General features: G+C 40.4%; 1 protein-coding gene across 5 annotated transcripts in view; it reads right to left on the bottom strand.

The window, feature by feature from the left end:
- Window positions 1-23,152, bottom strand: part of CCDC148 (coiled-coil domain containing 148) — a 120,832-nt gene that overhangs the window by 50,690 nt on the left and 46,990 nt on the right. For all 5 annotated transcript variants that reach the window (XM_050969244.1, XM_050969241.1, XM_050969240.1 and 2 more), the window contains 2 exons: window positions 16,674-16,812; window positions 13,673-13,879 (listed from right to left, as the gene is read on the bottom strand). In XM_050969244.1, the coding sequence (XP_050825201.1) occupies window positions 13,673-13,879; window positions 16,674-16,812 (346 nt within the window). The remainder of the gene's footprint in view (window positions 1-13,672; window positions 13,880-16,673; window positions 16,813-23,152) is intronic.

The raw sequence follows: 23,152 nt of genomic DNA, 5'->3' as shown, positions 1-23,152 counted from the left end.
CACTTCCTGTTCCCCACATTCACCTGCCCCTGTATTTTCCTTCCTTTCTTCCTCAGTCTCCTTCCCCACACCCTCTCTTTCTCTGCTATGCAGTGACAGAGTGATAGGTATGAAAGCCTGAGTCAGCACTCTGTTCACAGCAGCTCCAATCAGGCAACTGCTGATTGGAGCTGATTAAGCAGAGCTGTGCCTAAATAGTGGGTGGGGAAGAGCAGAAAGGCTAATTGAGCCATTAGCCAGAGCCCACAAATAGGCACAGGAAGGAAGTGTAAAGGGAGGAAGCAGGCAGTAAGAGGGGAGAGAGATTGCTTGCCCCTGCTTGTAAAAGGAGCTATGTATGTATGTTATATTAAAGGGGGAATTCTGCGTCACTGCATGTGCACAGAATTCCTGTCCCCTATAGCTTTCTTTGCTTCCCTGCAGAAAAATGACTTTCTGACAGGGACATAGAACACTCCCTAGCTGCACATGTACATCTTTTCAGGCACCCAGAGCAGCTGGTGGGGAGGTAAATCACCCGAGGACTGGGGACATCCTAGCCAGTGGTTGGGATCCAGAATCAGTTGCTAGTCCCACCTGGGCTGGAGGCAGGAGAGGATGGGACTTCCTCTTCACCTGCAAGGAGTGGCTGGGGCTGTGTCAGACCCACCCCTCAGAAGCCTTCCTCAGCTGCAGGAAGCTCAGCATCCTGCTACCTGCCCTCATTGCTCCTCAGCTGTGGGGAGAGGGGTCACTGTAGAGGGAGCTACTCCCCATCCACTCAACCCCCGTGCATCCAGACACCCCTGCCAATCCTCACTCTGTACAACCAGAACCTCCCTAAGCCCCTCCATACCTAAACCCTACCCCACTGAACCTTAACCCCTGCACCTGGAGTCCCCTGCCTCCAGATCCCTAGCCCGCACCCAGACCACCCCACACTGAGCTCCTTGCACTCAAACCGCACTCTGATGAGCCCCACCACCCTGCATCCCCACATCACTGACCCTTACTTAGCTGCACCCAGACCTCCACCCCACCAAGCCGCACACCCCCAGTATCCAGACCCTTCTGCTCAGACACCCACACCCAGACCCTTCCACTGAGCCCCAACCATTTTCACCTGGAAGCCCCTGTGGAGTCCCATTGCCCCTGCACATGGAACCCACCCAACAAGCCTCTGTGCATCCAGATCTCCCCACACCTAGACACCCCACTGAGCTGCCTGTACCCAGACTGGCCACACAGAATCCTTTCATCCCACACCTGGATCCCCCAACACTCAGCCTCTCCACACTTGGATACTGCCTGCCCCACACCTGGTGTAGAGGGGCAGGGACCCAGGATGTTTCTGGGGCAGGCCCAACCCTTGTGCTGTGTCAAGGTTGGGTGCAGCCTCACCTCTGAGTCCGTGTCCCCAGGATGGGGAGGCTGCAAAGTGCTCCCCCACCTTCATGCAGCCAGTGGCCTGTGCTCTCCCCTGCCATGCTGGAGCCTCTGCATTTATTTATTGCATTTATTTATTTAACTTGCAGAATTTTTAATTTTTTGGTGCAGAATGCCCTCAGGAGTAATGTTAGGAAGGTGGTGGGACTCCTTTATAAATAAACTGCACAAGGTGTTGGACCAGCACAAGGGTCTTTGCATAGTTTGTTGATTTAGACAGAAGCAGTACCAAGGAGGCCCTGTTACACAACCCCTAGCCTTTTTCATGTCTTCAGTCTCCTTTCTGCTTCCTTTGGTTCTTTTCAGTTTTCTCATGGCTCACCACATTCGCTTATATATGTAGTTTCTCTCCTATACCCTCTCATCTTTCCTAAGGGTAACCTGGGTACAGTCTCACTGAAAACAATGAGAGTCAGCAGCCATTTTTACTAAAGGCAACCACTTTCATATGCAAAGGCTGTAGAGAAATCATGTCCATCTTGAAGAAGGGCAAAGTTTCACAAGTTTGATGTCAGAAATTGGGAGATCGTGAGAAACTTAAAAAACTACTAATATTTGAAGACTTATGATAAAAATGACAAGAGGTGGAAACTGAATTTACACTAGGGATCTTAACATTGCTATAATTGGAGGATTGACCAAATTTAGCAATGATGGGTTTTGTATTTTCTAAACAAATTTCTCTATTGTAAACAGTTTTAAAATATTTATTTTTTAAATAGTGTCTTGCAGGATATCTTTGACTTTAAAACTTCTCAGTTCTGTTTTCCTAACTTAAGAAAATTGCTCTTTTCAGAGTAATGCATCAATAGTTTATTTTTAGATACTATTTTAGATCAGAGTATTTTTATTCTGAGCAAAGCTTCAGTATGTTTACAGTGACATTAGCATAATATTTGATTCAATTTTCTACACAGCAAGCTATATTAGATAGTAGTATACATACACGTTTTGGGACCATAATATGACCATCTGGAATCTGTTTACTGTTTTAATTGCTACAAACTGAAGTTTGCATGTTAAAATAGTCAGAAGATGAAGTGTGGTTATGTTCAGAAAAGTAGCTATGTGAAAGTCACATCTTTTTACTTCAAAGATCTGACTGCTGTTCAGCATAATATCTGTTTACCTTAGTGACAATTTAAGGGTTTTTTTAATGTCTTAGACTGAGAGCCAGTACACCCATAGACCTGGATTCTATTCTAGCTCATGCATCATCAATAGAATGGTTAATTAAACTCCAGTTTCAAGGCAAATTCTGTCCTTAGTTTCACCTGTACAGTACAAACATTCTTTACAGACAACGAGAGTTAGAGAGAAAAGATGGTTCAATTGTTAGGGTGACAGCCTAGGAGATCCAGATTCAATGCCCTGCTCTGAAACAGATTTCCTTTGTGTGACCTTGGGCAAGCCACTTAAGTCTGTACCTCCCTGGAGGGTAGTGATTATTTCATCCTGTGGGACTTTCAGATAGCACCTGTAGTCAAATCCAGTTTGCCTAAAAGTTGCCGTAAAAAATCAGACAACTGGTCCAGTTAGTCCAGTATCCTGTCTCTGACTGTGATCAGTACGGGAAACTTCAAAGACATTATAATCTTTGGAAACAGACCATTATGGAATAATCTGTTCATAGGGGAAGCTTCATTCTACCTCCCAACAGTTTGCAGTTAACTTATACCCTGAAGCATGAAGATTTGTAGTTTCATTCTATTAATATAACTGGATGTCTTCATTATCCATATAAACATCTAATCTTTCCTTGAATTCTGCTAAACTCTTGGCTATGATATTTAGTGTCCAGGAGTTCAACTGATTAATCATGTGTTGTATACAAAATATTTCCTTACATCAGTTTTGAATGTGCTGCCTTTCAATTTCAGATTATGTTCATATTATAGCTGCATTTAAAGATGACTGTTGAACAAGTAGAGGAGAATTTTATCTTTACAAAAAGATTTAATCTTGTCTAGACCCAGAGTGTAAAGAGTCAGTGTAGGAATATTCACAATCAGTTAGGAAACTCAGTCATAGACTGGTAGCTATAAAACTCTCAATCCAATATGGGACCTGTCTCAGTTCCTTGGAGCTGAAACCTTGTCACAGCATCTTAGCTCAAAACAATGTATCAATGTATGTCAGCTTTCATGGCCTGTCCTTGTATGTCCTCCTTTTTCAGTCAGTGTTCTGTTTTTAAACAGAACTTTTTTGTTCTTGATACAGGGAATGTCAAAGTTTTTATTAGCATGCTTAAATATTATATAGGCTGTCTCAGATATTTGCACCTACCTATACCTAAACTGTATCTCCATTTATCACTTCTTTGATTGTTTGCTACTGCTTGAAACAGTAAAACCTTGTATATATCCTATAATTGTATGAACAGTTCTTTTGATCCTTTATTACTTCTGCAAAGTGCATCCCCTCCGTTTTCTGCTCTAGGTAAATATGCTTTCTTTGGGAAGAGACTTTTAATGTAAAATCTACTTTCTCTGCCTGCACAAGTATTCTGATTCACCGTGTCTACAATTTTGAAGGAAAAAGTACATTAAAAGCTGTCACAAAACACCATAAAAATTTACAGTCAATTTTCAGAATAAAACCACACTTCAGCATCTATAAACTGGGCAAATAATGTGAGGAAATTATGCAACTGAATCTGTAATATTGCCCATTTTCCTTTTATCTAAGTTTTGTGAACTATCATAGATGGCTATTCCGCTCAATCAAAGGAAGAAGGGAACAGATACAGATACAGTTTACGCAGATTTTAACAAATTGCTTAAAAAATTAACTTACTAATATTTTTTCACCCATCCTTTTAGTCTTGTTTTGGCTCAGATTAAAAGGTATTTAGGTTCTTAATTTCCATTTAAATCAATAGGAGTTAGGGCCTTAAATACCTTTAAGGAACTAGGCTTTTGTTAGTTAATCTCAATGCACTTTCGCTCTGACTCCTTTAAAACACTTTCCAGACCTACCCATCACCTACTACCAAGATAGCACTGAGCTTCTCCTGTATGTAGCACCTGAAGCTCTAGCACAGGCTCACTGACACCGCCAAGGAGTCAGGGTGGGGGAAGCACATTACATGAAGTTCCCTCACCTGCTACAGAGACCTATTTCCTGCTGCTTCCATAAGTGGGTTAGTTGTGTGATGGTGATAGCTCCAACAGCAAAGTAACATTTATTGTGCTTACAGTTATGTGTGTTGTTAATGACAAAACTAGTCATCAGTAGCAGGACAACTGATTGGAAAGAATTTCTATTTCTGTATGTGGTACAAACAATTTCTGAAACAGGCAATGTGAGAATCTGGTTAACAAAGTGTTCATTTTGTAATTTAGCTTGTATTTTGCTAATAACTGTCTTAATTACATAACAAAACAAAAAAAAACCCAGCAATTTGACTTCCAGTTTAAACCCTGGGAAAAGTTTGTGTTTTTTATATTTGTAAAAGGAGAAACTAAAATAGTGATTGATATGTAAATATTTAAGTAACCTGTGTAGATGGGGTCTATTAGAGGGCTTTGGGTGTCTCAGTCATGGAATACTGTTCCAGGAAGGCAGACTGCTTAGAAGAAATGGGTTCCACTTAACCAAAAAAGATAAGGGCATCTGGACACTGACCCTCCAACGTAGTGAGGAGGGGCAGATGACAAAAGACCTCAGGTAAGAAAAAAAAGAGTTATCTTAACAGAGGGCTAGATCTTGCCGCAGAAACTAATTACAGTAGGGTCATAGAAGAACAAGAAAGAAGTAGATGAATCTGCTCAATATCTTGGATGTCTACACAAATGGAAGTAGTTCATACATAAGCTAAATTACTTAATTGGCATCACTAAGACTTGGTAGGATATATCTTATTCAGGAAGGACATGCAGGAAAAAGAGGGGAGATGTTGCATGATATATCAAGAAAATAAACACTTGTTCTGAGATCCAAACAGAGGTGAGAGGTAGACCAGTTGAAAGTCTGAGTGGGAGAGGAAGAAGATAAGAATCCCAGTTAGCTGTAAAATTCCTCTTGGTAGCTGTTCTTTGCTTGCTTTATCTGCAAAGGTTTATAAGTCCCCCAGGTAAAGAAAAGGAAGTGAGCACCAGACCAAAAGAGCCAATGGGAAGGTAGAACTTTTTTAAAATGGGAAAGAAATTTTCCATTTGTCTGTTGTTCTCTTTGGGCTGCAGGGACACAGAGCAGCAATGCTATGTAAGGTTTGAACCAGGTATGAAAAATTATCTTCCATATGTTGAAGGAATCATTGGAACAGAGAGTGTTTAGATAGACACAATCAGGTTTATTTTTTTTATTTTGGCTTGTGGATTTCCTCTGTGCTAACCCCAGATGCTTTTGTTTGCTTGTAATCTTTAAACTGAACCCTCAAGAAAGCAAATTTTGGGTGCTTAATTTTTGGAATTGCTCTTTTAAAATCTAGCAAAAGCTTGAGCATGGAGCTTGCTGTTCATTTGGTCTGAGAATAGAGAAGGACCCTCAAACAGCATGTCCTGGATAGTATTCTGGACTCATAGGGAAGACCAGAAGGCTGCAACCAGATGAGCTGTTCATGGCTTCTTCAGTTGCCATGATTCTAGCTGCTGAGTCTGCTGCATCCAGCCCTGATGGTCTCACAACTAGTCTGCCTTCATTACTGAGGGAAGAGAAGTCCTGCCTAGTTTTCTCCAGAAGCAGTTCTCTGAACTTCTCCATGGAGCCCTATAAATCATACAACCCCAGCTGAGCCTGTTAGTTAGCAATATGCAGCTGCAACTCACTGTCAAATCTTCCTGCCAAATAAGTCCAGCCTCTTAGTGCTTTGATTTGGGGGTGACAACCTAGTGCCCCTGTCACAAGCAAACTCTCATTAGCTATCATGAATAATCAGCCCACTGGTGGGTAAGTATAAAGGTCCTCAAAACCTCAGGAGGGTTCATAGTATTTTCTTTCTGCCCTTTTTGAGGTGGGAGGCAATGAAGATGGAGGCTCTAGTATTGCCCCAGTAATTGGCAGAGCTACCCTGGAGGTACCCACAGATAAGATGTCAACCAGGCTAGGCGAGGACTCCCTGACCGCCTCCACCTGTATGCTGCATTCTGAATCTAACAACTCCTGACTCCCTTTAAAATCATCAGGTGAGATAAAGTTGCTCTGGATAAAACAACTTTATCTGGCGAGGAAGCCAAGATAGGAAGGGGTAGAATTTCTTCTACTGACGGTTGTTCTGCCTCTGGAACCTCCTCTTGATCCTTGGTACTGGGCCCGGTACTGGACTTTGAAGATAGAGCCACCTGGTGTGCAGACTCTGCCCTTCTAGACCAGAGCACTGAGCAAGCACAGTGAGGGGAATACTTGGAAACGGGGAGGCGGGGGGAAGCTCAAGGGTTCCAAAACTGCCACTGATATGAGTTCGGACTCCATTGGTCAGCCCACATTCCCATACCAGTTCCCTTGAGGGACTGAGGAGGTAGACTGGAAGACAGGATCTGTGAGAATACTGGCATGTCCCGCTTCAGACTTGTGAGATGTAAGATCCCACCTCACAATGTGACAACAAAGACTTCCCTTCCTCTGACCATAGAGCGGCTGATCCAGTCAGGGCCGGGGGTGCCAAGAATGTGGTGATGGGTGGGGCATTGCCATCATTGCAGGCTTCCCTTAGGATGGTATTGAATGGCCACCTGAGTGGGAAGCAGGCAACTGCTGGTGGTGGATGGGGAAATAGTGCTGAAGGAGCCAACTCTTGTAATGATGGAGACAGGGGCACTGAGAGGCAGAGCAGAATTCTTGCTGCCACAAACAGCTCCAGGGTAGTTGGCACTGAGATGGCATCCTGTTGCGGTGCAAAGAAGATGACTGCTGCTTCTGGCACTCAGCTCGATGGTGAACTTGGCTGCGCTAAAGTCTTAGACATGGATTTGGAGGAGGAGCACTTTGGTTTCAGGTGCCCTCTACTCCAATCCTTTTTGCATTTCTTACTAGATTTAGGGGGTAGAGACCCAAAGAGGCCCCCACCAGGGGAAGATGTCTTATTCCTTCCTCAGCATGGGCAACGAAGAGTGGTGCTGGGATTCCACTAAAGCTGGAGGTGTGTTTCTCCGTGAAGCTGCAGCACTTGGCAGTCAGACTGGGGTGGCTCTTATGGTGGCCTGAGCACACGCTCCATCAGCAGGAATTTGAGCCTAGCCTTCAACTCCCTGCAACTCTAATACTGGTCTCTTACATGGGCTTCACCCAAGCACTTCAGGGAGATATTGTGAGGTTCAATGGCAGAGGCCTTGAGCAAGAAGCACGCAGCTTGAAACATGGTGAGCAGGGTTTACCTTGGTACCATAAGCAGAAAAAACTCAAAATGGGGAAAACAAGTCTAAAAACTTACAAACTATACTAAATCAATAGACTAACGGCAGTACATACACTGTTATACGCAATCCAAGACAACTCTTCTGGTATTAACAGAGTTCCAATGACCATTGTGAATGGTAAGGAGGAGTAGAGGGAGTGTAGAAGTGTCTTTGCCCTTTAGTTGCATCTAATGGTGTGCAGCAGTAGGGTGAGGGTGAGCTGCCCAATGGGTGCAGCTGAGAGAAAAAGTTCCTGACAGCTATGTGCTGGGGTACACAGACACAGAGTGGAATGCACATGTGCAATCACTTGAAGAACAACAGATCAAGGATCATGATGGATTCTCTATCACTGGCCATTGAAAATTGGATGTTCTAGAAGACATGCTCTAGTTCAAAATAAATTATTGTGGGGAAGTGCTACAGCCTGTGTTATACAGAAGGTCAGACTAGATTAACACAATAGTTCCTTCTGGCCTATCTCTGATACAGATGGGAATCAGACTTGGGGCATTATTATTTTGTAAAATATGTCATTACCCTAGCCTTGTATACATGAATTAAAGTCCTTTACTTTGCCCATTGGCTTGCTGGACCTGCCATATAAGTATGAACAAATGTAAAACTTCTCACCTACAGTAAGTGAAGTGGGTTAACTGGCTTGCCTAAGTTCACAAAGTGTATATATTCAACTCCTAGGTCTTGCATTTAAGCCTTCAGATTCTTAGGCCCAGGCTTAACCCACAAACCTACCACTAATAACTCCCTAGACAAGTAATTTGGCTTTTCAATGCTCCAAATTTCCGGTCTGCAAATGGGGGTAAGTCTTTGAACTTCACCTGTAGATTGCTATATGTGTTACTGAAATATATTGTGAGGTTGACAGATGCTGACAGCCAACCTTTCAGCTGCAACAAAGGACCAGCCAGACATGTGCTGCTGGCTCATTAAAGGGAATCTATACTCCCAATGCCATCCCAGAGACTTCTCAGAGAGAGCACATATGCAATAGAGATTGCTTGACCAATAGGGACTGCCTGATTCCCATGTCACAGCAAAGATCTCTCTAGCAAGCTGGAAGAAAATATAAAAGACAGGAAATGACATCACTTGGCCTCTCTCCCCCTCCAGTTCAACACCTGGAAGAACATCTGGAGGACAAAGACTTTGAACTGGGAAAGGATCCTCCCTAGCTGGAAAATAGTCCCAGCCTGTGTAACCTGCTTGTACCATCTGTCAGGATGAGAAAAGCTGTATGATTCAACTCTTGCTTAGATTAAAAGCTTAGGATTTAGAAATCATGTTTACTTTTTCTTTTTCTTTTCTGACCTTCATGCCTACCACTTGAAATCTTTCTGTAGTTAATAAATCTGTTTTATATTTTACCTAAAACAGTGTGTTTTGGTTGAAGTGCTTGGGAAATCTCAGCTTAGTTTACAGAGGTGAGTATGTGTCCCCTTGACATTCTGGCAGGAGTGAACTACTTTAATAAATTTGAGCTGTCCAAGGCAGCCTTGAGCAGTGTAACAGGGTACAGTCCTGGGATGTAGGGTTGGAGCTGGGGGGAATTGGTTGGAGCCTTTCTATTGATGGTTCATGAGTGACTGGGAAATCATTCATGTAACTCAGTTGGGTGTGTCCCTGTCAGTGGATGTCTGTGTAAATACAGTGCCTTTCAGAGGTTTGTAGCTTGACATCAGCATCAGTGTGAATGGCAACCCAGGCTGGTGCATTTAGATGGCTCAGCAGTACCACAGTCCAGGTTGCACCCTAGGAACCTCATCACAGTTGAAAAGATGCCAGATCTGGCCAGCTGAGAATTCCTGCAACATAGAGGAGCTCTCAGCTGGTGCAGAGACAGAACACTTGGCTTGTGCATCACCTTCTCCATTTGGCCACTGCTTGGGAAGTGTGTGAGGTACAGAAAGGAGTGTGACCAGAGTTCTGCTATACTCAGCTGGCAAATAGTCCCCTATGGACAGTTGCTGTCTGAAATATGTTAGAAGAGCCCCAGGCTGCTTTACCCAAAGCCAGGGCACTAAGCTGATCCACTAGTCTTGTAGGCATAACTAATAACCCTAATTACCACCCACACAGACCCACTGCTGTGCCTAATAGAAGGTCAGTGAAACAGAGGATCTGGGCCACCAGGTATACCAAGCTAACATAGAAAAATAGTTTCATTTAAAGAACCAAATTCTTCTCTCAGTTATACTCCTATAAATCTAGAGTAACTGAATAATTTGATCCAATTTCAGCTTTCTTGTTTAATAATACCTCGTGGATAGAACCAAAAGCAACTGACAAGTACTTGCTAACCAATAAGAGTTCAAGAGAGAGAACATTAGAAAAGTGAGAATAATGCAGCATGTATGCTTTCAAATGTTAATTTCTGTGTAACTGGAAAAATCAGAGTCCAGTTCAAACAACTTTTACCATGCCTTTTACAGATCTTTCATGTTCAGAAATGTGAGACTTTCCCCGTTATACATGTCTTAGGTATCAACATTGTATCACTTTCCTCTTCTTTGTGTTCAGATCCTTCCTTTCCATCCTATTCTCTGCAGAAAAAGAGGTGTTACCATCTCTGGTATTCTGTTAACTCAGGCCTTGGCTACACTGGCACTTTACAGTGCTGCAACTTTCTCGCTCAGGGCTGTGAAAAAAACACCTCCCTGAGCACTGCAAGATACAGCGCTGTAAAGCGCCAGTGTAAACAGTGCTGTAGCGCTGCAGCATGCTAATCCCCATGAGGAGGTGGAGTACGTGCAGCGCTGGGAGAGGCTCTCTCTCAGCGCTGGCGCTGCAACCACACTCACACTTCAAAACACTGCGGCAGCAGCGCTCCTGCGGCAGCGCTTTGAAGTTTCGAATGTAGCCAAGTCTACAGTTACACCTTCCGGAATATTTGTGAACCATTACCAGAAGCCCTCTGACAGAGACAAGCAAGCCATGGAATCAACTTTTCCACATTCTAGATGTGAATTCTCATAAGTAAACATAAGAGGAAACTGAAATTCATTATATCGTTCTTCAGAAACAGACTAGCATTAAATTTTAAGAATTGGGGGTAGTGCTGTTGACCATCAATAATACACTGTTATACTTAACACTTCTGTGAGGAACATTTGAGGATCTCAAAACTATTTGCAAGAACTTATGAGTAGAGCTGGGTGAAAGTTTTTTAACAAACAGTTTGTCAAAAAACTGCAGTTTAGGTCAATCAACTGTTTGCAAATTTGGTACAAATTTGCCCAAAAGTTTTGGCCAAAAACATTTTCTGGGCTATATTCAGAAGGGAATTTAGGCACCATTCACAGATCAGTGGAGGTGGCACTTCCCCTCTAGCACAGTGGTTAGAACACTCACCTGGGCTGTGGGAGACATAGGTTTGAATGTCCACACTGGAACCTTTTAAACCTTGTCTCCCCATTCCCAGGTAAGTGCCCTAACTGCTATACTATTGGCTATTCTGGTGTGAGTCTCTCCTTTTGAAGCTGTTTCACCTTTAATAAAATACAGTGGGCCTGGTGGTTAGGGTACTCACTTAGGAAGGGATAGACCTGGCTTCAAATCCCTGTCCAAGAGCAGAGATTCAAATTTAGGTTTCCCAAATCCAAAGTGAGTGTCCTAAGTACTGAGCTAAAAGCTACAGAGGGGAAGCACAGAAATTCTTTTCCTCTTTCTTTGTGAATCTAGCTCTATAGAAATGCTTGGAAACAAAATGTTCATTTGATTCACCAACATACTTTTTCAATTTGCCAACAATTCTGCAAAACGTTAGATTCAATTTGGGTCAGAATACATTTATTTTTTTGGAACTGCCTCTCAACTGAAAAAACAAAACAAAAACAAACAAAAAAACCCCAGTTATTTACCCAGATCTGCTCATAAGGTAAGTCTCATAACCCCCATGTGAGGTAGGGAAGTATCTTCAGATACTTTACAGAAGAGGCAACTAATGCACAAAGATGTTGTGTGGCTTGCCCTGGTAACAAATGAAGCCTGTGGCAGACCCAGAACAGAACCCTAGTATCTTGGCCCACAACTCTCACACTTTAATGTTTGAGACCATTCTTCTTCCCTTAGAATAGAGCCTCATTTTTCCCCCACCCACAGAATGTGTGAAGCCCATCAAAACTGACATGATCACATTTACAAGCATAACTATTTTAACTAAAAAGGATAAAAATACAGCAAAGGCTGCATATACACTCGCAAACTATTTGATAAATATGAATCAGAGTAGAGAATACTCATTTTATTTATGACTAGTATTACACTACTGCCCAAAAATGTGCTAGGCATTGTATTGTCATGATGGAAAACTTGATCCCTTCCCCCAAGAGTATACAGTCTAAAAAGACAAAAGATTCGATGAAGGGTTGGTAAGAGGGATACAAAATACAAACAAGGAGAGCAGGATGATGATTGGCACAGATCTTATTTTCATGTTTGTTGCTCTTCTTTGTCCATCTGTTCATCCTAACTACTCCTTTATTTGGCCCTTCGGGGACCATTTTTCCTAGAACTACTTGAAAAAAAAATTTTTTTGCATGAAAATGTCAATTTTCTTCAGCTTTTTTCAAAATTGGAGTTTTTCTTCTTGAGAAATAGAAAAACAAAAAACACAGATCTTTTCCTTTTTTCCCCTCCCCTCCTTTCCAACCTTCCCCACCTTCAGTCATCCAGTGGCAAAATGGAAGGGGGAAAATAAAAAAAAAAGGGGGGAAGATAAAAGGGCAGAAAAGGAAAACAAAATTTCAAAATCAAAAATTTTTGAACTAAAAGTTTCTAATCAACAAAAACATTTTTATACACTGCTGATGAAATTTTTCACAAAAATGTTTTCCATTTTTGGTCTAGTTCTACTTTCTTCCATTATTTATTATTCACACTAGAAAAGAAAAAGCAGGGGAAGACAGGTGATCATACAAGCACAGTGATGCTTAGCAAGTGTCAGTTTTTTATTTTGTTTCTTTTTCTACTTTCGGCCTTCCTCAATTCTCCATTTTCTTCTCTATGCCAATCCACTCAAGTAGAGCTGACCTTAACATGTAAAAGCAGTGTGGTGGGTCCAAGGACAAGGGCTTCCTGCATGGCCTCACCTGTCTCTGGGGTGCTTGGTCCAATGAGCATTTTGTTTCTCACTACACTGATGTTATTCCAGGTTTTCCCTCTAACCCTAACCCCTTTGTCCCCACTTTTAGTCTCTTGTGTCTAATCACTTTATCTAACCTTCTCTCAATCTTATTAAAGGACTCACGTTGCTAGAGTAGATACTGCTTTAGAGAGAGTTATAACAATGAAGTCCAGCACCAGTGGAAAAAGGACACTTCGGAAAGTAAGGTGAAGTTCTGCTATGAAAACTTTCAGCTTTTCTCATGTTAAGGTTATTATTCATACATGCCTATTCTTGATAGGCCAGATCCATAGCTGGCATTAGTTAGCATAGCACCATTGACTTCAATGAGCTGCACTGATTTATACTAACTAAGGTGTCCTGCATGTATTTTTAAACAACCTCTATTAGCATAAGGAAATATTTTTGTAAAGCTATTCAAGCATGCATGAAATCCAAAGAAGTCAAATAGGAGCTCTGGTATAAATAGAGTAACCTCATCATTTACAGTTCAAGTTGCACAAGAGAATAGAGGGATAAAAACATACAGATCTCTGCCAAAAGATCACAGTCTTCTTCACTCATGTACAGGTATATACTTTTCTTGTAATAAAAGGCTGCCCAGAAGGATTAAATCAGACTAGTAAAAACAAGAATATGACAACCAGTCTCCATTAGGATTTTTTCTCCTAATACTATGGGTTATGCAAGATTTTTGCTTGAGTTAATTTTGAATCCACCAGGATACAACCAGCAATATATTTATGTGTGGTCTTGAAATTGAGCCTACCTTTCCTTTCAGATCAGCACAGATTTCCTGTTGCTTTCTTCTATTATTAGCCAATATCACTTCTGTCTCATGAGCAGCACAGGCTTCAGCAATAGTCATTACTGCTTTCAGTAAAAAGGCTTTTCTAGCCTGAGCCCAGTTTAGAATCAAAGCTTTACGTTGATTCCTAGCAAAATGATACTGGTCCCAAGCCTTTTCATGAGCAACCTAAAAAGTAAAATTTCAAAAAGATTTAAAACCATATATAAAAGAATAAATAATTCTGGACATGAATTTTAATGACTTGTAATTTTGAAGTAAATTAACAATATTCCCAGGTAACTGAAAATGTAGGTTTTGATTTTGGTAGGTGCTGAGAGTCTTCTGTGAGGTGTTCAGCACCCTCAATTTTCCTAACTTCAACAGGATTTGAGTTCACTTCACAGGAGATACTCAACACCTTGCAAGAGCAGACCCTTAGTGACAAATTTATGTTCTCCTTTATGGTACTATAGCTCCACTGAGTTGCAATAATGTAGCATAAAAGAGAATTTAATTTACCTCACTATTTTTCCTAATGTGAAATCTACTTTTATCCTTTTTTGACCCCTGCAGCTGTCCAAAATTAAGGATCCTATGGATTGTTTTGGTTAGGAGGAGAAATTGATGATGGAGCCAGGTAACTCTGATACAATCCCGTTTATTTACAGAAATGTATGAAGTTCTGTTTCTCTGAACACAGAAGGAATCAAACAAATAGGAGATAGTTTCTTTGCTGCTGAAAAATGCTTGGAACTATGAGCATGAAGCCAAAAGGTCTTTCTTTAGGCTTTCCTAAGGGCTATGCTCTCAGCACTTGTTCATGCTGTACCTTGGCTTTCCCCTCCTTCTCTGTGTCTGCTTCTATGGTCTTTATGCCTGTCTTTCACAGACACACATATCTTCATAAATAATACCAGCAAAACCCCTCTGCCCATACGTGCCTTTGTTTTGGGTGGAAGCTGCTGTTTCAGCTATCTGGTTCTATAAAGGAGCTTAACTCATTCTTACATTTATCCCAAAGGAAAGGTGGCTGTTACAACCATTAGTTTCAACATGTTTTAGCCCAATCCATAAAATACTAGAAATACATTTTGGTTCTTTCAATAATGTAAGTCAAAAAGAGAGAGGAGCCTTTAACCTTCTCAAAGAGTCCAAGAGCTGTACTGGGGAGGAATAGCTTGCTGGTTTGAGCATTAGCCTGTTAAACCCAGGGTTGTGAGCTCAACCCTTGAGAGGGGCACTCAGGGATCTGGGGCAAAAATCAGCACTTAGTCTTGCTAGTGAAGACAGGGGGCTGGACTCAGTGACCTTTCAAGGTCCCTTCCAGCTCTGGGAGATAATTTTTTCTCCAATTATTTCTTTCATTACTTCTTTTCACCCACTTTTCATTTGCATCATCTATTCAAGGCTTGAGGCTTCAATGGGAACAGGATCAGTGCCTTACTCCATAAAAATCCATTGAAATCAACAGGACTACTATCATAATAAGGCATGATAGTGTGAGGAAGACTAATAGTCATTTTCAGGACAGGGACTGTCTCTTACTCTGTTTATGTTCTATTCCTAGCACAACAGGGCCCCAAATCACTGGATTTCTAGACACTATCATGTAAATAATAATGCTACAATTGCCCCTTGCATTTATCCACAACATGACACAGTATTTGACAAGCATGCCTCTCTTAAAGTAGATGCAAAGTACCAAGAGAGGCAACTCCTCTTAGGAGGAAAAAGGAAAACATTCAACAATTTCTTAAAAAATATTTATGTATCTGAAATATCCCATACGTTAAAATCCATGATTTTAGTTCATTATTCAAAGACTTTCCCAGTATGAAGAACTTTTAAAAATTAAATACTTTCCATCTAATATCCAACTGTTAGCATTTTACCTGTTTCATAAAGCCTAATATATGCTAATTTCACACCTGCCAAACATTCAAACAAATATACAAGCTTCTAAAATATGCTGCCAATCACTAATGCAGAATTAAACAAACCCAGTTAAGTTATGCTAATATTATGTAACTATTTTCAGAATTAGTTTTAGTATTGTTGTAACATTTCTATATTTAGAATGCTGACATATAGTTGTTTAAGAGAATAATGGATCAAAACTGGAATATAATCCAATAGTTTTGGATTTTTAAAAATGGACCCTTTAAGGATGGAAGGCCTAAAACTAGACCTGCACATTTTATTTTTATATATGTGACACATGGCCCATGCTCTCTCATTGCATCTTCCAGATCAGTTCCTGGGAGCAGGAGAAGTATTGAAATTCATAATAAATTCTCCTAGAAGGATTGACCATCATCTGTTTTTGCTGCAAAAGAGCATGCAGAGAAAAAAAGATGCTGACTTTTTGCACATTTTTTCACTCTGCCCTGAAAAGATTTACCGGATTCCATGAACGACTATAGAGTGCAAACTGCCGCCAACCCCCCAAAATCTGTTTTTAAGGCATTACACTTACTGAAGGCACTTTTGGTAGCATCTCTTTTGGTAAAATATACTCTTATTTTTAAGAGTTCGGGGTAACCTTTCCCCTCAACTGTCTGCTTTGGAATAGTTAGAATGATCGGTCCCAGAGTGTAACAATACTGTGTCTGCTCATAAGAAGAGAATAGAGAGGCAGAGTGCAAGGATAGTATGATGTACACGTAAACACTTACAAGCACAAACTATCCTAGCAAGCTGGATTTGCTGTGGTTGGTTGTCCAGAAGAGTAGATGCAATCAGAAAAGTGCCACAGGTCTTGTTTTGGAGAGGTGATAAATTATCAAAATTCTCTTAAAGGTAACTGAGCAAACTAAGCATGAACTAGGATACCCAGTCTTGACTGTATTTATAAACATGAAACCTTTCTCTTAACCACTATAAGCTGAATTCTCCTAAGCTTTGATAAGTATATTAGTCTAGTACTTTTTTTAATCAATTTTTTAAAAGTGAACTTTCTAGCATATGAAGTGGCACTGACCAGATCATGCCTAGATTTGTGAGGCAGATGTCTCTGTAGCATATCCAAGTACAGAGTTCTTCTGCTCTGAAGGTCACTTGGATACTGATTTATAACAGTCTGATAAACCCAGTGATCTTCTTCACTCCAGCCTATGTTCCTGTAAGCAATCAAATCCAACATAAATTTTAAATGGATTAGATACGAAAATCATAAAATTTGCATTTGATTTCTTTCTCTAAGGCCTGCCCCTGCAATAGGCTCTGAGTGAGCATACCACTGCACCTGAGTGGAGTCCTGTTAACATCAAAGGAGTTCTGAATTGATACAGGGGTCTTCCTTCATTGAACTCATTGCAGGGTCAGGGAACAGATATATAAATTGTCTTAACCACAGTAAATGGCATTTCTAAACATGGCTATTTATCATGTCTTTATAAAAGTGAACAGTTTTTTCCTTAACTTGGCTTTATAGTAAAGGAGTATAGAACTACTGTATATCGCTTTTCTTAAAGTAATTACAATAATCTAATATTTTACAAGAGATGGAAAATCTGGGGTAAAGAAGGAAGGAGCTCATATCTATCTAGATTGTTCTATGGTATTCATTAATATCATGTCTATGCACCAATGAGATGATCTTATAGTATCTGAGTATGGCTTAAGGCCATACTTATATAGATTTTATAAACTTCCTTGGTCAAAATGGCATGACCAAGGTACAGAGACTGAAAGGGACGTAGAAATTTACAACCTTTTCAATTGGATGACATAGTAATCAAGTCTTCATTCAAGGTCAGATTATCCTTAGCCCCTGTACAGGTGCACAGAGGATACAAAAATGTTGCCCATACACAGATCAGATATGACTGGATTTATAGAGAAAATGAAAAAGGTGTGCGCTAGGACAAACAAGACAAAAGAAATCCATGCTTGTGAATTGTTCTTGAGGAAAAGAGAAAAAAAACAAAAATCACTTTTTTTTTTTTGGCCTGGACTTTGTCCTAGTCCTTCTTTAATGAGTTCAGCCCCTTCCCAACGTCAAGCTTATAAAAAAGAAACACACTTACATAAAGTAAAATAAAGACAGCAGAGGGTAGTTGCCCAAATGTTGAGGAGAGCAATCAGCACTCCTATTTCCTTCCACGTCTCTCCCTAGCTGCTGGAAGGCGGTTCCTGTATAGCTGGAGCCATTCCTCAACAGGCTTCACCAGAACCCTGAACTACACTTCTGGCTGTCCTGGAGACCACAATTTCCAGTCTCATGAAAGAACAAGACACTGGCTAGACCCATAAAGAACCAGCTTACCACTACAAAGAAATGGAAGTTCCAGACCTCCTTGCTTTAGGGTTGCCACCTCTGAGGTGCAAAAAATCCACAGGACATCTAGGATGATCCTGAGCCCATAAATCTGGACAGTTGGCACTGTGCACTGAGCACCCTTATGGATTTCTCAGGACAGTTTTCTCAAAAAAGGGCTGATCTTTGGAAAACCTAGCCAGGAGGCAACCCTACTTTGTTCCCGGAACTCTGGCCTCAGCTTCGGAAACAGTGATGGTTGTATTGATTTTCCCAAACCCTAAACTGCTTCCCTTAAGCCTCTTTCTCGGTAAGGATTTTTTTTTTCCACAGGAATTGTTCATGGAATAGGGTAGTGCTGACCCAAAGGGGTCCCTTCAGGCCCTAAAAGGCCATTACAGAGAGAAAGAAAGAAAGATTGAGAGAGAGACAAGATACAGTGCTAACATATGTGAAAGTACTTAAGAAATGACATTGCGTGAAAGATCCCAAGTGAAATATAATTGGTTCAAAAATGTCACTTCTGATCGTTATATCCTCTATAATAAAAGTGTTGTAACAACATTTTATTTTCATTCACTTAGTCAAGATGGCTCAGGAAGTTTCCACTGGTGAAGAAGGATATAATTTTTTTTTAAACGGGTCCTACATGTTTATTGCTTGATTTCCAAGGCAGTTAAGAATGCCTGAGTTCATATCTAGCCCCAGTAGGTAAAATTTAACTGAGTATGAAATGAACATATGGTGTGAAACTAGCAGACAGATTCTAATTTAAATAAAAAAAGAAAGAAGGGGGGAGAGAGGTGACACATGAAAGCAATTATGCACATACAAAGGTGTGAATTGCCAAAAAGGTGTGTAGTTTATCTAAACTCTGGATTAATATGTGCAAAATGTAGCATAAGCATATTATGACTCAAACTTTCATCATCGTTCATATAAAGGTTTTCCCTTTTTGGTGAGTAGGCGCAACAATGTGACTCAGTAGAAAATATGTGGAACATGGATGCCTTGTAAGGACTGTTTTTTTGTTCTGTGTTTGTACAGCATCTGGCACAATGGGGTTCTCGTCCATGACTAGGGCACCTGGATACTACAGTAATACAAACCATAAAAAAAAAAAGTATTGATAGCAGTCTCAGCACACCAACTTAGTCACCGTTAGTCTCTTCTTGCCTGTATGCAATGTGTGGCTTGAGTCATGCTGGAACCCAATTCAAACACTTCCTTTTGGGAGGCAGAATGGTGTTCCAGTATTACTAGAAGAACATTCTGGCACTTTTTTTTTAAAAGGACTTGAACACTGATTACAGCTGAACCCAGCCAGCTGAAGGGGCCTTGATCTTGCAAGATGCTAAGCAATTTGCCTCCCACCACCCAGTCTCACAGAAATTAGGCCTATAGGGATGATTGGTTACTGTTTTGCAGCTCACATGGCTGAATGTGAATCCAAATCTGTTGTCTTGCATGTTAATAGTGACTATACACACTATTGTACTGAATGGTTTAGGAGTACGTCTGTGATTTTTATAGATGGTGTGCATTCACTGTCACTCCAACACAAAGAACTATGACATGATAAGAAAAGTGCAAGGGGACCAGTTACCTCACAAATCATCTCTTTCTTCTCCTTAACAAAATTGCTATGCTCATCCAGAACATTTCAGCCCAGTTTTCATCTGAGAATAAATATTTGAATGGCAGAGGAAGTATGTGCAGTCGGAGGCCCAAAGTTATGGAACAAACTTGTGCAAGACATTAGGATGAATGAGCACTGATCTCTTTTCAGCATATGCTGCAAGACCCACCTATTTAAACAACCAGTCTGTAACACCACTCATTATAGAAGGAATCATCCATAGACAGATTGCTATAAGAAAATGGATTAAAGGAGACAGATGGACAGCTTGGCTTTCTCAAGATTATGTGACATTTTTAATATTATGAGGTAGTCAAACATTACAGTGGTGAGAGACCTAAAAAAACCTAAACTAGTTTAACATGAGCCTGGTACTAAATTCATTAAATCATGGAAGGGATCTCAAGAGGTCATATAATCCAGTCCCCTGCACTCATGGCAGGACAAGTATTATCTAGATGATCAAATCTCCAGTGACTGAGATTCCACAACCTCCATAGGCAATTTATTCCAGTGCTTAACCACCCTTAGCGCACCCAATTTATCGTGTGCTAAATCTTACTCTGTGCAATTACTTCAAAAAAAGTAAAAAAATTTTTGCCATGTAAGCCTTCACCGTATTTCCTGGTCAATGAAGCCATGGCCAACTGCCTCATTCTTAGCCTGCACACAGCTTTCCCTTTGTGCATGGGTAATGTTTTCTAGTTAGCAATCCACTGCTGTCACACATAGCTGACCATTGTGCAGACAGCAGCAACCTATGTTTGTTTGGCTCTGATGGGTAATGCATAGATGTCACTGTGCCCTATTTATGGTGTATTATGTGCAACTGATGGAATGTGATGCTTTAAAAAACACACACACACACACACACACACAATCTCTCCCCTCCCCCCCAATTTTAAGCTCCGGTCCATGAACCACCAATGGGTTGGGGACCTTGTTGACATCTGTAGAATGAAATATTTTGAGAATCAAGAAGTAGGAATGATGAGCCTGGAATGCAGTAGTAGTTTGAGATGATTTTCTCTTACAAAGTGATCTGCAGCATTAAAACATTTGAGAAGCACTGATCTACCATACCTTCATTTTATACATTCACTGACTGACTATCCATGTATACTCACATATACTTGGGTTATTTATTGCTGCTCATCACTTTTGGGTATGTAGTTGTGAGAAGGTATGACAGCCGCCCTCTTGGCCAACACACTGGGGACTAAACCAGGGATCTCCAGAGCTAAAATATAAGCTACTACAGCTTGAGCTAAAGAGCCAAGGTTCTGTAGCAAAGGGCTGTAACAACTCATACCCTCTGTGGATGAGCACAGAGGGAACTCCTACCCTACATTCACCACTAGGTTACAAAGACATCTTTCCTAGCCTCCTTTACGAGTATATTCCATATACACTATCACCTCTTCCAGTGATTTGGCTTTAACAATAAAGGAAGCAATAATGTAACCAAGGTCACCTCACACCTTCTCCAAAGCTTGGCTCCTCATAGGGTTCCTCATTCAAGATTACTCAGCTTCTCCCTAGACTGACTCTCTTAAGAATCACTCCAACATAAAGAACTGTGACATGACACAAGTGCAAGGGCACCAGTCACCTCACAAATAATCGTTCTGCTCCTTAACATAATTTCTATGCTCATCCAAAACATTTCAGCCCAGTTTTAATCTGAAAATAAAGCTTAGTCAGTTCCACCCTCCTTATTTCTGGGCATGATAAATGAGTAACCTGCCTCACTTAGGCAGTAGAACTGACTTAATCCTTTCCCAGGAAGATCAATACCAGCAGACAGAATGGAGCATTTCAAGCAAAATCTTACAGCCTCTTACAATAATGCTATTGTGCTATTTTTTGTTCTGTTCAAAGCACTAATGATTACCACTGAATGAGAATCAACCTCTCTTTAGGGAAATAACTAAAGTACAAATGCAAAACAAGATTAAAATTGATTATTTAAATCAAGGTATCCTGTCAGCCAATTTAAATAATGAAAATCAGTGATTTAAAATCAATCCACTCTGCATCAGACCACACTGCTGTGGTTAGCGGAGCTATGACAAGCATTCATTGCTAGTCCCTGGGTTGCCTGGCCACTTTTGGTACATGCTTTCTGGTTTGCACCATGCTTGTAGCTGTTGTTGCACAGTAGCTGCTCAACAGGCAATGTTATCCAGTCTAACTCTACCCATATCAATTTATGCATAAGTCTTACTCCACTGAGTCTCTGATTATCTCTTAGAACACGGACCTTTGACCTATCATTCCTCTCTGAATCAGTGGTATGGAACATGAAAGATATCTCCGGTGCCCTGCTGGTTTTGCTTTTTCAGGCATTTTATGTTCCACTTTTTTCTTTGCACCCAGCCTTTCTCCTGCAGCAGTGAGCAAGAAGCTAGTGATTTATAGCTTATTTTTATATTTCTCTTTATGAGGTAATCACAGTTATTTTATGCATTTAGGCAACAACTGACCCAGTATAGTGACTACCATGCACACATGTTAGAAAATTGAAATGCTAAGATTTAACAAAAGTCCAAAACAGAGCATCATAGCTTAAGAGATAAAATGTCAGCCTTAACTTTTGAGTTCTTTCATCTCTATTGAGTTGTCACCCTGTCATTGTCAAAATATTTTAAATATTTACATATTTTAAAAGTGATCAGAATGTATTTAACAGGCAAACATTTTTCATTTATTTCCTTTCTCAAAATCTTTGTGTTCTGTGCTGTTAAAAGCATCTGCACGGCATTCCAGAGATATTTGGAGTGATATGCATTTGTGATTATATAGAGTTTTTTTGTTAAACAAAAAAACAAACAAAACCAAACCCCACTAAGTTAAAACTGCAAAATTAAAGCGGAAAAAAGCAACCCAGTTGATTTTTTCTCCTGATTTTCATTTACATTAGGACCACTTTACATCAATCTGGCAATGTAAAGAGACCTTAAGGTAAGAAAGTACTTTAAGGTAAGTACCATACTCTCACTTTAACAAGGGAAGCTTAATCTACAATTCATTAGAATGAGGAAAGGACAACATATATGCAGATCTGTTGCCCCCTGCTTATCAGAACTGTAAAGTGACCCTTGAAGGCAGGATAAAGCACCCCTTGAAAATACAAATGAAAGGGCTTGTTCTTTTTTGCCTTGCACCTTGCATAGCAATTAACACTTCTGTCAAGTGAATACAAAACTGATATTAAAAACACCACCATTAGGGTAAGTCAGATTTCTGCTTGGTAGCATTTTATATCCGCTTTTTGAAGATGTGATTGACTACAGAAGGTGCAAGGCAACAGGGAATTAAGAGCAAAATATTTTGTATATAATGTAACTTATTACTTAAGTGTCATATGGAGAAGCATTAATAAGAATAAAAATAATATTCCAAATAGAATTTTAAAAAATAGCATGCAATGTGACAGATGGCTGTTTAGTTTTCCTACACTCCATTAGAGATGAAAAACAACATTTTCATAACCAAAAAAAAAATCTGTTATGACAACTTTGATATATTTGCATTTAAAGATCACCCACACTAAATAAAG

The sequence above is a fragment of the Gopherus flavomarginatus genome, chromosome 10, assembly GCF_025201925.1.
Source record: "Gopherus flavomarginatus isolate rGopFla2 chromosome 10, rGopFla2.mat.asm, whole genome shotgun sequence".
Classification (NCBI taxonomy): Eukaryota; Metazoa; Chordata; order Testudines; family Testudinidae; genus Gopherus; species Gopherus flavomarginatus.
This window is presented reverse-complemented; position numbering and strand designations above follow the sequence as displayed.